The following is a 13,754-nucleotide window of genomic DNA, read 5'->3' on the forward strand; positions in this document are numbered from 1 at the left end:
TATACCTGCTAAGTCACAGGAACCAACTCGGCTCGAAATCCTCCCTTTCTAGCCGTCGGATCGGCGGGCGACGCCTCTTGATCAGGCGTTAGCCGTCCCGCCCATCCAACGGTCCGTGATGAGACAGCCACGCCCGTCCGATTTCGAGGCTTTAGCCGAGGTTGGACGGTGAAGATGCGGTCGATTCTAGGGTGGGCGGGGCGAGTTACCCAAGTCATCCCCTTTTCTTTCCAGAATTCGGGGTGCGGTGAGATTACCTCACCTCATGTAAGATGTATGAGGACCCAACCATGAGAAAGATGGCTTGAACATTGTGACACGTTTCATTTGCTTGACATATGATTTGTGTTATTCTTCTTACATATGACTTTCCAGATTTGAGCTTTTAAGGGTCACCAGAGACATTATATGGTTCATATAGGATGGTGTCTTTTAGCTTTTAAGGGTGAAAAAAAGGCACATTATATGATGCATATTATACTGTAGGAGGTTTGACAAGATGTAGGATACACAGTAGATGAAATCCGGAGAAGACGATTGAACACACAGGACATGTCTTAAATAATGTATTAGCACTAATCGTGCAATCAATGATGTGATAGGTTAGCTTACTTTTTGTTTATGGTGGAAACAAAATGGTCCTTGAGATTATTTGTCATGTTTAATTATCCACAAGTAAAGCTTTAGTTCAGAATTAGGTTATTAATCGCTCTATAGCTGTGGAGATGAGCTTGCGCGAATTCATCCTCATAAATCCTACGTTTACGGTATGAACCAATAAAGGTTAGCTCTGGGAGTAATTCTTCGTCGATAATATGCTAAAAGCATAACACGATTGATGATGATAGTAATTATGATAAGATTCGGTTAACGTCTCGATCAACGCTACAGCACCCGATCAAACGGACCAGAACACCGGCCGAGCCGCATTAACGCCTGCCCGGGTTTGGTCCCTCATGCCACACCAACGTCGGTGTCAGATGCTATCAGCTTGTCCCCTACAAGCGGGCACATCAGGAAACGGGAAGGAGAGAGAGACATACACAGCAAAAAGACTTCTTCATCTCAAATCCCCTTCACGTCAACTAACTTGATCGTCAGAGGGATCGAACCGAGCACCCCGACCCGACCTTTGTGCAGGAGCGAAGCCGAAGGTCCCCGTGGGACGCGTAGACGAGGAGTCCTTACTCCGAGGAGGCAACATCCTCGTAACGACCACCACACTCTGTCACCTTGGCGGGCTAGAGGTACGCCCCGGAAAGATCCTCGTCGTCCGGACCTCGGATCTGAACCAAGCCGCGTCGGCCTCGAGACCACACCCCATATTGTTTACACTAACAACGATCATGTAATCTATCATGCGTCGTCACATATAAATATTATCATCATCCATCAATAACTATGAAATATGGAAGCCGGAGATACGCTCTTCTCGGATGAACCAATATGGCACCTCTAGTAAAGGTATTAGAGGTGTTATCGGCAACCTCGGTCGATAAAGAAACCAATCACCGGTTTCCTGGATTCCTCACCCGGTTAGGGGTTCTTTGCCTTGATTCTTAGTTTTCTTGCTATTTGTGCTGTTCTTGGATGGAGTGGCCTCTTGCCGCCTTCACATCGCTCCAGCTCCACCCAGTTTATGACCCGCAGTATCAGCGACTGGGGGCAGCAGCAGACTGACTTCGACCGATGACCGCCACCACCGACGGCCCCTTTAGTTGTCTTAAAACCCGATTCCAGCGTTGCCTCCAGGAACTCCATGAACCATTTTCCTGCTTCAGTTCGTATCTGCTTTGCCAGTTCTATTGATCTGCCCAAAGAAGAAGTAGAAGTCGGCAGCTTGGCCTCATCCTGCACTTTCTTATCCTTGTGATTCGAGTCCGATCTTGGGTGCTTGCCGAGGCCTACTTTGTTCTCATCGGTCTTGGATACTACTGATGCTGCTCTTCTCTTGATTGACTGCCCATGTTGGTTGTCGGCGTTGTGATCTCTCGCTTGCAAGACGGATGAATCGTCCTTGTCGCCTTGTTCCTTCGTGGATTCCTCAGCGACTGAAGTAGTAGCTGCCTGAATTGCTTCTATGCCGGCCGCTGCCTGCACGATCTCTTGATGAAAGCACAGAAATTGATCGAAGCAAGCGGCTGGTTCTTCTGGTTTCGCGCTGCTGCTCAATTCCGAGAACATCCTGCAAGGATCTAAACCTGAAGCCCAGTTCCAGGTACGTAGACTTAAGTCTCGGAGAAGTGTTGTAGTCTTACTTGAGAACCCGAACTATGGTCTCGGTAGCAGAAGCATCTCGCAGCGCCTGCAGAGCGACCCTCTGAGCTGCTTTTCTTTGCTCTAGTGCTTCCTGCAAGTCAACAGAGCGCGTGCGATGCCAATTCATCCTCAATAGAAAGAAGACACTTCAAATTCCACGAGCCAAACTGAGTAGAAGTCTATTTCACCTTTCCAAGGGTGTTGATCTTTCCGGGCAAGGACAGGCGTTCGCTGGAGATGTGCTTTGCAGCAGTAGCATTGTCAATCGCAGTCGAACTGCTGTGTTCATCAGACGTCCACGAAGAGTCTTCCTCTCTTGCATCACCTCTCGACTTGAGCAGAGGGATCTTAGTAGCATTCTTCTCCTGTAACGGGAGGGAGGGGAAAGAACATGTCAGAATCGACAGAGATGCTGTTCCAGCATTCTCTCCAGACGAGCCTTTTACAGGCAATCTACCTACAGCGGGAAAGGAGGAGGAACTCCTCGGGGTCTTAGCCTCTCGCTCGGCCACAAACTTGCTCCTCGAAAACTTGGAGATGCTGCAGCTTTTCCTTAACAAACCCGAGCCTACAGCTTCCCTGGCATCTGCCATCCGGGACAGAAGAGCCCCACTGACAGATGATGCCACGGCGAACGCCGAGCTTACTTCCTTGCCTAGTCTCGCACTTGCTGGTGGTGACAAGACACCATTGCTTTGGAATCGGTCCTTCATCGGCGTTCTCTCTCCGAAATCCAAAGCGGTCGGCTTTACAATCATCGGTGAAGGAACATGGTTCTGCTCCCATGAGCCCCTCCTGTGAACGGAAGAAGCCGCGGTGTGCTTCGCAGATGATTTCTCGTCGCCGCTTCCTCTGACTCGAACGATGGGTTCCGGCGTACCTACGAGGGGGTGCCGGCCGGGCAGCGGCTTGGCGCCCACGACGACAGGAACAGGCGACGCCGGCTGCAACCGGTCGACGTGGATGAACTGGCCGAGCTGCAGCTTGTTGCTCAGAACAAGCTCGTCTTGGTCGAAGGGAAGGGTGACGTAGATGGAGTGGGACGAATCGGAGAGTTTGATGTAAAAACCGCGCTTGGGCCAGAGATCCTTCTCGTCCAGATCAGCGGGGACGATGTCGGTGACCTGCAAGAGCGCACTGCGGCGCTCCCGCGTCCCCGTTTTCATGCCGTCGAGCAGCTTCATCAGAATTCCGGGTGCCAGCGTCGCCATGATGATATTCTTTCTACAAGGGAAAGAAATCCAAAGCGGGGGGTAGCTCAACGAAGAGAAACAGCACAGCCACCCGCGTTCCACTAATTGACGCGATCGTCAACGCAGTCGTGGAGTTGCTGGGGAAGAGAGAAGAAGAAGGGCAGAGGAGGCGAAAAGTTTCGACCGGGCGTAATCTTAATATTGGTTTGTTATACTCCCGTCCAACGGCAGCTAAGAAGACACCGGCAAGACACGACGGCGGGGCCCGCCTCCCGAGTCCCAGATCGAGATCACACCTGCACGGCGTGGGGCGAGGCAGGGGAGGAGGGGACGAAGGAATTTGGAACGTTGAGCAACGGTCGAATTCGTCGGATTACTACCGACTGTCGATTGATATGTTTATTCGAATAGGAGCCACTGAAAATTACGAGATAGCCGTCCCTCGTGCCGAAGTCGATTGATATGTTTGGTATTTTAATAAATATTTATAATATATTTTAAACTTTAATATATATTAATATTAATATTAATCACGAATTTATACCTATATCTGCCAGTTCTGAATTCAAGCTTTTGCCGGGTCCCATCCAAAGAAAAAGGTTTTCCAAGACTAATAATACGAGCCCTATTTGGTAAATTAGGAACTAGGCAAGAAACAATGTCTTGACTCGGGCTGGCCTCATCAAGAAGCTTGAACGAGTCCTCGTCAGCAGGTTTATCAGCCACCTCTTTGGCCGCAGGTTGAGAGATCTCACCCGCTTCACCCGCTTGCGTTGTGACGGATAGCAGCCACGGAAGAAGCTGTGAGCCCCACCCACCCGTAAGGTCGTTTCAAAGGCAGGTGGGTCCGACGGTTAAAAAAAAAAAAGATTTTTTTTTTTTTGGTCTCCCTGTTTCCAAGCAAATTTACGCCCCACAGAAATAAAAAAAAAAGAAATATTGAAAAATGGGCACACACCAATCATTCGTCACAATTACTCTCTCACTCGCACGTGGCAAAAGGTGATCGGTCGAGTTATTTGGCAAGTTGTCTTCAAGACGTACGGTTCCGACCTGTCCCCTCCTTACCACGAGTCCCTCCCGTCGCGGTCTTTTCACCGGTCCAAATTCTTCTTCCCTGTGAAAAGAAACAAAATTACAAACAAGAGGGAACCGAAAGAAAGAGATGAAAAATTAAGTAACGCTATCCCACCAGAGAGACAGAGAGAAGGATGGTGGTGGCGAATGCGTGTGGCGCTGCGGCAGCAGCGGCGGCTACGACGACCCTTCTCCGGCCGTCTCCGTCGCGGGAGGCCCGCCACCTCAGCCTCGCTGGCCCGGCACTCCGCCGGTCCATCCTCAGGGCCGAGCGCGGCTCTCCGTCCCTCTCCTGCCGCTGCAGCAACTCCGCCACGACAAGCGGCGGAGACGATGGTGGCCACTGGGACTGGAATCGCTGGAGCCGACATTTCTCCGACACCGACCTGGCCGAGAGCCTCTCTTCCGCGCTCAAGGTTAGCTCATCCTTTTCCCTTTCCTATCTCCTACGAGTTCGTTATGGTTAATTTAGGATCTCTCTGCGGCGCCTTTCGTCTCTTTTTTCTTCTCTCTGTTAAATAATTTGCCGATGATTTTGTTTAATTTCGTTACTTTTTCGTTCTGAAATTATAGCAATTTAAACGGTTTGCCACAAGAAAGAAACCAAGACACGTTATTACGCTATGGATTCACACTATTGTAGTTCGTCTATCGGGTAATTGACGGATAAAAGACAATAAACTAGAGTGAGTACTTTATCCTTTTGTTTATTTATTTATAAATGAACCATGAACATGACTTGTATAGAAGAAAGAAATCATGATAATTCTATCTATCTATCTATATCCATTGAAAAAGATTGGCCTGTTGAAAATGATTGGCAGCAGCGATTAGCTAAGACTTGAATGGTTACTATGTTTCTTGAAACAAACTGCGAGACTCATCATTGTTTATGAACAGACACGTACATCACATTCATGTGCTCACTTGGAGATGTGAAACCCCAGTATTTTTCAGAAATTAAGGATCTAAATTTATGTAAGTTTCTTTGTCATTTCAAGCTGGCAACAAGTTTCACATTCGAAATTGCTGGCTGCTTTAATTGGTGTTTTGGTACTACAACTTGATGAAATATGTCCTTCCTGATATTCATTTTGGTGATTAAAAATTGGCGGAAAATATATGATGTCATTAACTTGTTATTGTTATTTGTTTGTTTGGGGAGGAAGGGGGGAAGGTGGGACAGAACAATGATAACTGGATTTGTTATCATCAAAGAAAAGCTAAAATTGGTAACTAAGGAGAAAAGTATATTCTTCCATGGATCTTAAGTTCTCTCCTTTGTTTAGTTTTGATAGTTTTGAAGTCATTCTTGGTATTTGGGAGTCTGTTTTGGACTAGGATACGATGCTCTAGTGTTGTTTTTTTGTTGTTTGTACACGCAGGATATAGCATACAAGGAATGATAATTTGCTGAACTTACTGTTATCTTAATTAAACCACTGCTGCATGTCTATAAACACAACCAATCATAATAATAACCTTTGGATAATCCAGGTAAACAAGAAACCCCTTGGTGCTTGCATGAATTAATTAACAATGGATCCAATAAGAAGATTGCCCGAAACAGCATCAACAGGGATATTGTCTTTTTTTTTATTTGAACCTTGATTCTTGTGCTAATATCTTTTAGTTTTATCACTTTCTAAACTTTGTTGATATCAAAAAATGCCTTGATGGTTATCAAATCTATCCTGTTTAGTACACAAGCTATTGTTCCAGTAAGAATATTGTTGGTTGTTTTCTTCCACCGAGCTGTGTTGGTGACAAAATCACTAGATAGTTTAAGGGAAGTTTTATCTGTTTCCACTGGTTTTAACCAAAGTTGATAATGAAGACCACAACTTCTTCCCAATTTCTTTTGTTGTTATGATGATTTGATTGATCATTGCCATGAACTTTGTGAAATGAGTTCATTCAAGGAACCGGGTGACTACATAGTTTCAGTTTCTCAAAGTTGATGTGGCTTGTATCACTAACTTCGTTTAGTGCGCTCAAAATAATTTTATAACAAAGATAATATTCCCACAGATTTGCAGTTTAGACCCATATTACTTGAGAAATTTTTGGATAGGCTATGATTTTTTTTCCTAAATTTTGTTTTGGTAGTTTCAACTCCAAGAAGCTGTAGAGAAGGAAGACTTCTTCGAAGCTGCCAAGTTAAAGAGAGCAATTGAAGAAGCAACATCAAAGGATGTTGTGGCTGAAGTTTTATCAGCGTTGAAGGTCAGGTTATTTTTACTACCACTTTCTATATACAAACCAAGTAGAATTGAGTTTTGACTAAAATATCTATACAGAATGCTATAAAAGAGGAGCGTTATCATGATGCATCAAGATTGTCTAAGCTTGCTGGCAGTCGATTGGTAATTCCCTATTTTGAGTTTTATCAGAAATATGCATAGTTCTGATCTTTATTATCTTGTAATTCCTTTTCTCCTTTAGTAAATTATTAATTGTTCTTTGCTTACGATTTCTTTAACAATAAGTGATTTTCTTGAATTTTTATAAATAGTCTGGAAAATTTGATACATAACTTAAAAATTTTCTTGAATTTTTATTTGAAAGTTTGGTTTTGGTTCATGAGACTAGAACAGGAATGATATTATTTTATTTGCATAATGGGACACAGAGAGTAAGATTTTCGTGACTAATCAGATGAACAAATGGTGTCAACTGATCATCTGTGGATGGTTTGAACGGAAGCAGAAGCTTGCATGAAGAGAATAAGAAACCTCTTTTAATTATCTTGACCATGGAAGAAACTTTTAAACCTGTTTTCGTTTCTAGACACAGATCATAAAGAGCACAAATATTTAATGGTTAATCTTAATCGATTAACAGCACCAGCTACTAGTATGTTATCAAATGAGCTTTACCGTAAAGGCCTAACACCTAGGTCTGTGTTCGTAAGGAAAATTCAAAGATTTTGAGCTTTTCAAAAAGATATTGGCATGCTATCTTTTTTGTAGGGAAGGGGTGCATATTGGAGGTTGCGGCACAGTACAAGTGCAAGTAAGGTTGGAGGGGAAGGAGGATGAGTGGATGAGTGTAGTTAAATCTGCTTAAGAATGAGAAGGTGCTTTGGCACTAAGCAATTTCTGTTGCTGATGCTGGAGATAAAAGGGGAAAGGCAGGGAGATCCTCACTAGTGGAGCTTGTATAGTTTATATGCTACAGATATTGGGTGCTCGTGTTTTAGACAAATGATAAAAAGGTTTGTAAATGACTAATGAAGTTGAGTAGCTTATCATAGGAACATATGATGCAAGAAATCAGCCAGCCATCTATCATCATGTTACATCCCACTCTATCTTACTAAGCTTAATGAATGTCTAGTTGGTTCCCTTGACATCCCATGAGCTCTTTTTTTCTTTGTCAACCTAAGCATGACGTGCTATTTTTTCTTTTAATATTTCTATCATAATTAGACTTCCCTGTCAGTTTTATCTAGAATGGACTTATGTTATGACTGCAGTATGAAGTGATATCTTTCAATGCTTTAATTTCTTGTTTTAGATTGGTTGGTGGGCATGCTGGGCAGAAGATTTCGATGATCCTTTTGGTAGAATAGTTCAGATAACCCCTGCTTTTGGTAGATATGTGGCTAAAAGTTACAGTCCAAGGTAAATAATTGAAGTTTTATCATGTTTCTGGGATAGGCATTATAACTTATCATTCTATTTCAGACAACTGCTAAATGGATCTTCAGGATCTCCACTGTTTGAAATTTTTATTGTCAGAGATGATGATGGGGTATACAAAACACAAGTAAGCAGTTTGTTTCTTTTTTTCCTTTTTTTGCTTAAGAATGATGGGTAAGGTTAACCCTTAAATAATTACATAGGTCAGATACTTGGGCACCATCTTCCTAAGGATTCAAACTCTGAACTTCATAAAAGATAAAGAGGGTAAACCAACTAGTAGGCTAAGTCCTGTTAGGTTACAGTTTGTTTCCCTATTACTATTATTGAATATTATGTTTGTTACCATTGGGTTATTTAATCAATCACCTCCGATGCTTGATCTTTCTACAGGTAGTAGCCCTGCAGCGAGTGACAGAAAACTTAACCCAGTTCCCTTCGTTAGTGTCAAAAACTATAGATCGTCCAGCTGCATCTTCCTCCAAGTATTCGTCCACTGAAATAAATCCAACTAGGGAGGTTGCTGCAGATAATAGTGATGATGATACAGCAGAGAAGAGAGAGAAAAGTGCAACAGAGATGAGCAGCAAAGATAACATAAACAATGAAGATTCTAGTGAAGAAGTTCTAGACACTATTATAAATTTTCTGAAGGAAAGAATTCCTGGCTTTAAAGTTAAAGTAGTGAATGTCACTGTGCCAGATGAAATTAAGACGGACACAGAATCACTGGAGCAGTTAGTGAAGGAAGATGATGAGAAAAATGCTTCAAGCAAAGATACAAAATACGAAGATAGAAAATCAGAAAATATTCAGGGCAAAATGTTCTCAGCTGATGGGGATTCTGACTCAAATGAAACTAAAGATACTGCACAAGTTTTTGTTGGTGGAGTTACTCATAACAAAGAAGATGACTTGTCAAAGTCATACATGCGTGTTCCAGCAGAAATGGATGATGTGAAAAAGGATTCGTTCTTTCTACATATTCGTGGAAAAAGTGTTGAGACAGGTGCTGGAGCACTGAAGCCTTCTAAGGTCAGGGTTGCAGCTGTAGCTGCTCAATCAGCCTCAGATATTATGCCTTCTGATCTTGCAAAAGCAATTTTGAGTGGAGATAAATCTATTTCAAAGGTTAGAAAGACAAATTGATTTTTCTGCTTAAATAATAAAAAGCATTTTCAATATTTGTTAGGCTTTGCTGAAGACATTATGATACACATGTTACCACTTATGCTTCTGGTTTTGCTATAATGACAATAGTACAGTGAAATAAGTTTGCAAATGTAGGTAACTTTCAGTATCTTTTAACATTGGAAAAAAAAATATGCTACTAGTATTGCATTTTTTAATATTGATCTGGAAACAATATTGCATTTCTTCCTTATTTTTTGTATACAATTATGACTCTCATTCCATTTTCAAAGATAAGAAAGAGCATATCAACACCTTGTTTTATCCTTTTTGATCTGTGTGCTGCAAGTTGTAGCTACTTCTGCCTCTGTCTATACAAATTTAATGCCTAAATCATGTATTTCTGTTATATGCCCACGAAGAAGTGAGATGAATCATGTTGATATAAATTTCAGTGGTTCTTAATTGTGATGTTATTTGCAAGCATTAGGTCTTCAAATCACAGAATTTGACATTTAGACAGACATTTCATTTAGTTACTTTGATATCATTTTATCTCATTCTTATATCTATTCATACAAAATGGAGAGGATAGTGTTTGTATATATATATATATATATTTATTTATTTATATAAACCTGAGGAAGTCTACTAAAAATCAGGTCTCCAAAGAAGTTCGGGAGGTTATCAAGCTTGCATTTAGCCATGCTCAGAGAAGGAACAAACTATCCAAGACTACCTTTTTCAATCGGATCATCAGTGACAATAGGGGTTTGGATCCATTTGAAGGTGAGTTGCAGAATTACAATTTGATATGGTGGAAAATTTTGATAGATTATATGACAATTATCATTCTCTTTAAATACAGGCTTATATGCTGGAGCTTTTGGTCCATATGGTACTGAGGTGGTACACCTGCGACGCAAGTATGGTAACTGGAACGATGTAAATGGATTGAATTCAGATATGAATTTCTTTGAATACGTTGAAGCAATAAAATTGACTGGGGACCTAAATGTTCCTGCTGGACAGGCATGTAGTTGGTCAATTTCCTTTTTGTAGGCTTTCATTTAATAGATAAAATTCAGGTATGGTCGTTTCTCATTTCCTTTTATGAGCAGGTAACTTTTCGTGCTAAAATTGGCAAGAAATATCACCTCCCAAACAAGGGCTTGTATCCAGAGGAGCTTGGCGTGGTAACATTCTGAAGTTGTCTTTGTTCAATATTTGTGGTTCACCATATAAATTGTTTAAGTGATTACCTGTGGGTTAGTATTAATCAATTCTATTTCTAAAAATTCAAAGGTTGGATGGAGCATATCACTATTTGTATCTAGGTTTGCTTATGATTCTTGAGGTAGTTCTGTAGGTTTAGAATTAATTCTTTGCTGAAACCATTTTGGGCTTGTTTGAGCTGAGAAATTTTTTAGCCTGTTCTACTTGTGATTGTTCAAAGGCTGCAAGAGCTTGTTGCTATTTGTATCTTAGTTTTCTGATGATTCTGCAGGTAGCTCTGTTGCTTTGAAACTCTTTGCTAAAACACACTTGTGCTAGTATGAGCTGAGAATTTTGTACTTCGTCGAATGCAGGTTTCAATTTACAAAGGCCAGGGTAGAATTGCAGAACCTGGATTTAAGAATCCGCGATGGGTTGATGGTGAATTACTCCAGTTAAGTGGCAAGGTAAAACTTGTTCTGCGACTGAGCTCATATATTGTTTTAGAACATCGTGACACTACATGTTAAAAGGCTCTGCTTGACTTGTGACTTGGCATAATTATATACAAACTGATGATACCAATTTAATCCTTATGAATCATGAAACCGAATGTCCGTTTAAAAAGTCTATCATTAGTAAATTTTTGTGGTCATGGCTTACATATTAACCTCATTATTTGTGGTTGAGGTTGAGAGCTGAAGGTCTTTGATCAACTAATTTGTTTGTTTCTAGTGGAATCATCAAAGACATTTCAAGGGGAAACTAATAGGGGTTGCCAGTCCAATCCAAGTCTGTGAGTGGGTGAAGCTAGGAGCAGTATCATGTGATGATCTAATGCCTTTTTCTTGATTTAGGAAAATAGTCCATATGAGAGAAGCACGATAAGAAAGAATATCGAAATTCTATTTGATCTGGTGCTGAAGTGTAGGTTCAGGAATTAATATAGCTGAGAGACTTTCACCCATTGATCCTGGAATAGATACTCTGGTAAGTATGGCGTTTACAACAAAGTAAATTTGAGTTGAGCATGATTAGATGGAATATTGAAGTTCTACCCATTTTAGTGCTAGTGGGTAAACAGAGGAAGCATTATAGCAGAGAGAGTGTCAAAATTCTCCGTTCTCATGATAGAATGGTAGGTTGAGGTTCAGCTGCAAGTAGAAACTAGTGTTGCATGTGCATATCAAATTTCAATGTATGATGGTTGAGAAATTGGCATCGGAGGACTACATAGGAATGTAAACTAGGATGGACGAATGAGCAAAATAATCTGTGTAGCTCTCTATATCTGGTTTGGATGTCATGTTACTGTGGTTATCTTAAAAGATACATGTGTTGGTGTGATTGGTCATTTGATCAGTTGCTGCATTAACAAGAAATCACTATATTTATGCTGCTTCATCTCATAGCAACTGTCATTTAGCAGGCTAGCAAGATGTATTACTTGTACAAGACACGTATCATACTTTAATTAGTAGAATTTGCATTTCTTGTGACACTAGGTCTACATCACACAAACCATTTCGATAAATAGTATATGGGCTTCTCAATGGGTAGGAGCACCATGAGATTTGTATTTTTCAACGTTGAACTATGAATTTTGCAGGGGTTGGGGCCACATATCAGAGACATGTTACTTGGGTTTCTCTATGTTGTACCTGAGCAGAGTTTCCTGGTGCTGTTCCAGCCGCTGAGGCTTCCAGATTAGTAGTGCTGCCGAAGTCCGGCCTTTTGAGTCACGGGGTCAAAGAGTAAACATGTCATCAGCTCCCATGCAGTTCTTCAATGTCAGATATCGAGGATTTTTCACACTCCAACCTGCATGTTCAGAGTTTTCCTTTGTGTTGTCTACATGAGGGAATTAGGCTACTGTGTTTTTTTTGTCTCACTGACCATTTCAGTGAAACTTTTTTGCGGTGGATGTAGCTCCACTCTATTGATGATGCTGATAGGAGCGTCAAAACTTGATTCCCATGAACATCTTTAGCTGACAAGTTTTCAGCATCATTCCGATCTTTCAAGTCCACAAGTTCCTCTTTATTATTCATTCGTACAATTCCGCATTACTCTTGTACTAAGAAAGAAGACTCATGATCTATCTATGATGGCATGACTAGCTCAGCCGTGACGACCATCATCTTGATCGCAAACGGACTTCGTGATGAACGGTCAGATGCCAAGGTGTGTGGGTCAAGCGCTCCCCACCATCAAGCGATCGCGGCCATACCCCCCCAGTCCTCGGGGAATAGCAATCACACGCCATAACGCTCCGTTATATGCGCGTCGGGTTCGAATCGTTTAGGGTTTTAGACGACGACGCCGCCGCCGCCAGAGTCGCCCGCTTTCTTCGTTTAAAAAGCAGGGAGGAAGGGGGGCAACGATGCTTCTCTTTCGTTGCCAATCCTCTTCCCCCTTTCCTTGGTAGATCATGTTCTTCTCATCTCTTGTCCTTGGGAAAATGCTCTTCTTTTGGGTTTTGACGCACTGAAACACTGTTCTTTGATTTCTTCCGATTATGATGCCAGGTTTTCTGTTGGTTTGATATTGTGTCACCGGCGGATATCACTCTGAAATAACTATTTCGACCATTTTACGTGCTTTCTCGAGAATTATGCTGTCTGATTCAACCGTCTTAAGTTTGGTTCCTATGTGACACAAATGGCTTTTCTTGTGGGACAATGACCATGGTGGACGATGATCGAGAAGGGTTGTGATGATACGTGCTTCTTCTGACACCTCTTGTTTGAGAGGGGCTACTTTCATCGTAGCTCCTCTTTGAGCAGAGTAGCAAATTTCTGATCCCTTGTTCGCCTACCTCTTTATGTTAAATTATCCTCCATACATGGCAATGGCGATGCTGTCGTCTCTGTTCATCCCCCCCCTTGTTTCTTCTTGTTCTGTGGTTGAGAGCGTCGTGAGGGCTATGACGAGCACTGCTTTATTCTGACACCTCTTGTTTGAGAAGGGACTCGTAGAAGAGTGCCCTTCCTTGAGCAGATTTAGCAATGAACTGAGCCCTTCCTCGTCTATTGCGTTCTTTATCGACGCTTCTTCCACATACGTCTTAGTCTTTGTATTTCTCTAAATTTTTTTTTATAATAATTTTAAAGAACAAAACTATTAACTTTTAATATTCGTATAATTAATTTTAAAAATGAAAAACTTTGATGATACGCTTTTATTAAGATTTTTTTTCTACTCTGTATAATTCTTCACATGAGTTTAAATTTGT

The 13,754-nt window shown here is 41.7% G+C and overlaps 2 protein-coding genes and 2 non-coding genes across 5 annotated transcripts; 3 read left to right on the forward strand and 1 right to left on the reverse strand.

Annotated features, from left to right (window-relative positions):
* Positions 1–928: 928 nt before the first annotated feature.
* LOC135592270 (uncharacterized) lies at positions 929–3,652 on the reverse strand. Its single transcript, XM_065081633.1, has 4 exons — positions 2,721–3,652; positions 2,448–2,624; positions 2,259–2,350; positions 929–2,185 (listed from the first exon to the last, which is right to left on the reverse strand). Exons 1-4 carry the CDS (start codon positions 3,468–3,470, stop codon positions 1,537–1,539), a joined length of 1,668 nt encoding a protein of 555 aa, XP_064937705.1. The 5' UTR covers positions 3,471–3,652; the 3' UTR covers positions 929–1,536.
* A 922-nt stretch (positions 3,653–4,574) lies between these two features.
* On the forward strand, positions 4,575–12,569 carry LOC103996608 (protein EXECUTER 2, chloroplastic). 2 transcript variants are annotated; one of them, XM_009417544.3, is made up of 11 exons: positions 4,577–4,945; positions 6,639–6,755; positions 6,830–6,895; positions 8,049–8,155; positions 8,219–8,300; positions 8,567–9,304; positions 9,967–10,093; positions 10,173–10,336; positions 10,426–10,500; positions 10,894–10,986; positions 12,129–12,569. In XM_009417544.3, exons 1-11 carry the CDS (start codon positions 4,664–4,666, stop codon positions 12,228–12,230), a joined length of 1,953 nt encoding a protein of 650 aa, XP_009415819.2. In that variant the 5' UTR covers positions 4,577–4,663; the 3' UTR covers positions 12,231–12,569. The 2 variants fall into 2 exon arrangements, with proteins under 2 accessions (XP_018686810.2, XP_009415819.2); XM_018831265.2 differs by lacking the exons at positions 8,049–8,155; positions 8,219–8,300 and having other exon boundaries at positions 4,575–4,945; positions 12,129–12,391.
* Positions 12,570–13,228: 659 nt separating this feature from the next.
* Positions 13,229–13,324, forward strand: LOC135594553 (small nucleolar RNA snoR1). Its single transcript, XR_010480106.1, has one exon. It is a non-coding gene; the product is annotated as a small nucleolar RNA snoR1 (small nucleolar RNA).
* Positions 13,325–13,441: 117 nt separating this feature from the next.
* On the forward strand, positions 13,442–13,539 carry LOC135594552 (small nucleolar RNA snoR1). Its single transcript, XR_010480105.1, has one exon. It is a non-coding gene; the product is annotated as a small nucleolar RNA snoR1 (small nucleolar RNA).
* The last annotated feature ends 215 nt before the right edge of the window (positions 13,540–13,754 follow it).

The sequence above is a fragment of the Musa acuminata genome, chromosome BXJ1-9 (assembly GCF_036884655.1).
Source record: "Musa acuminata AAA Group cultivar baxijiao chromosome BXJ1-9, Cavendish_Baxijiao_AAA, whole genome shotgun sequence".
NCBI lineage: Eukaryota > Viridiplantae > Streptophyta > Magnoliopsida > Zingiberales > Musaceae > Musa > Musa acuminata.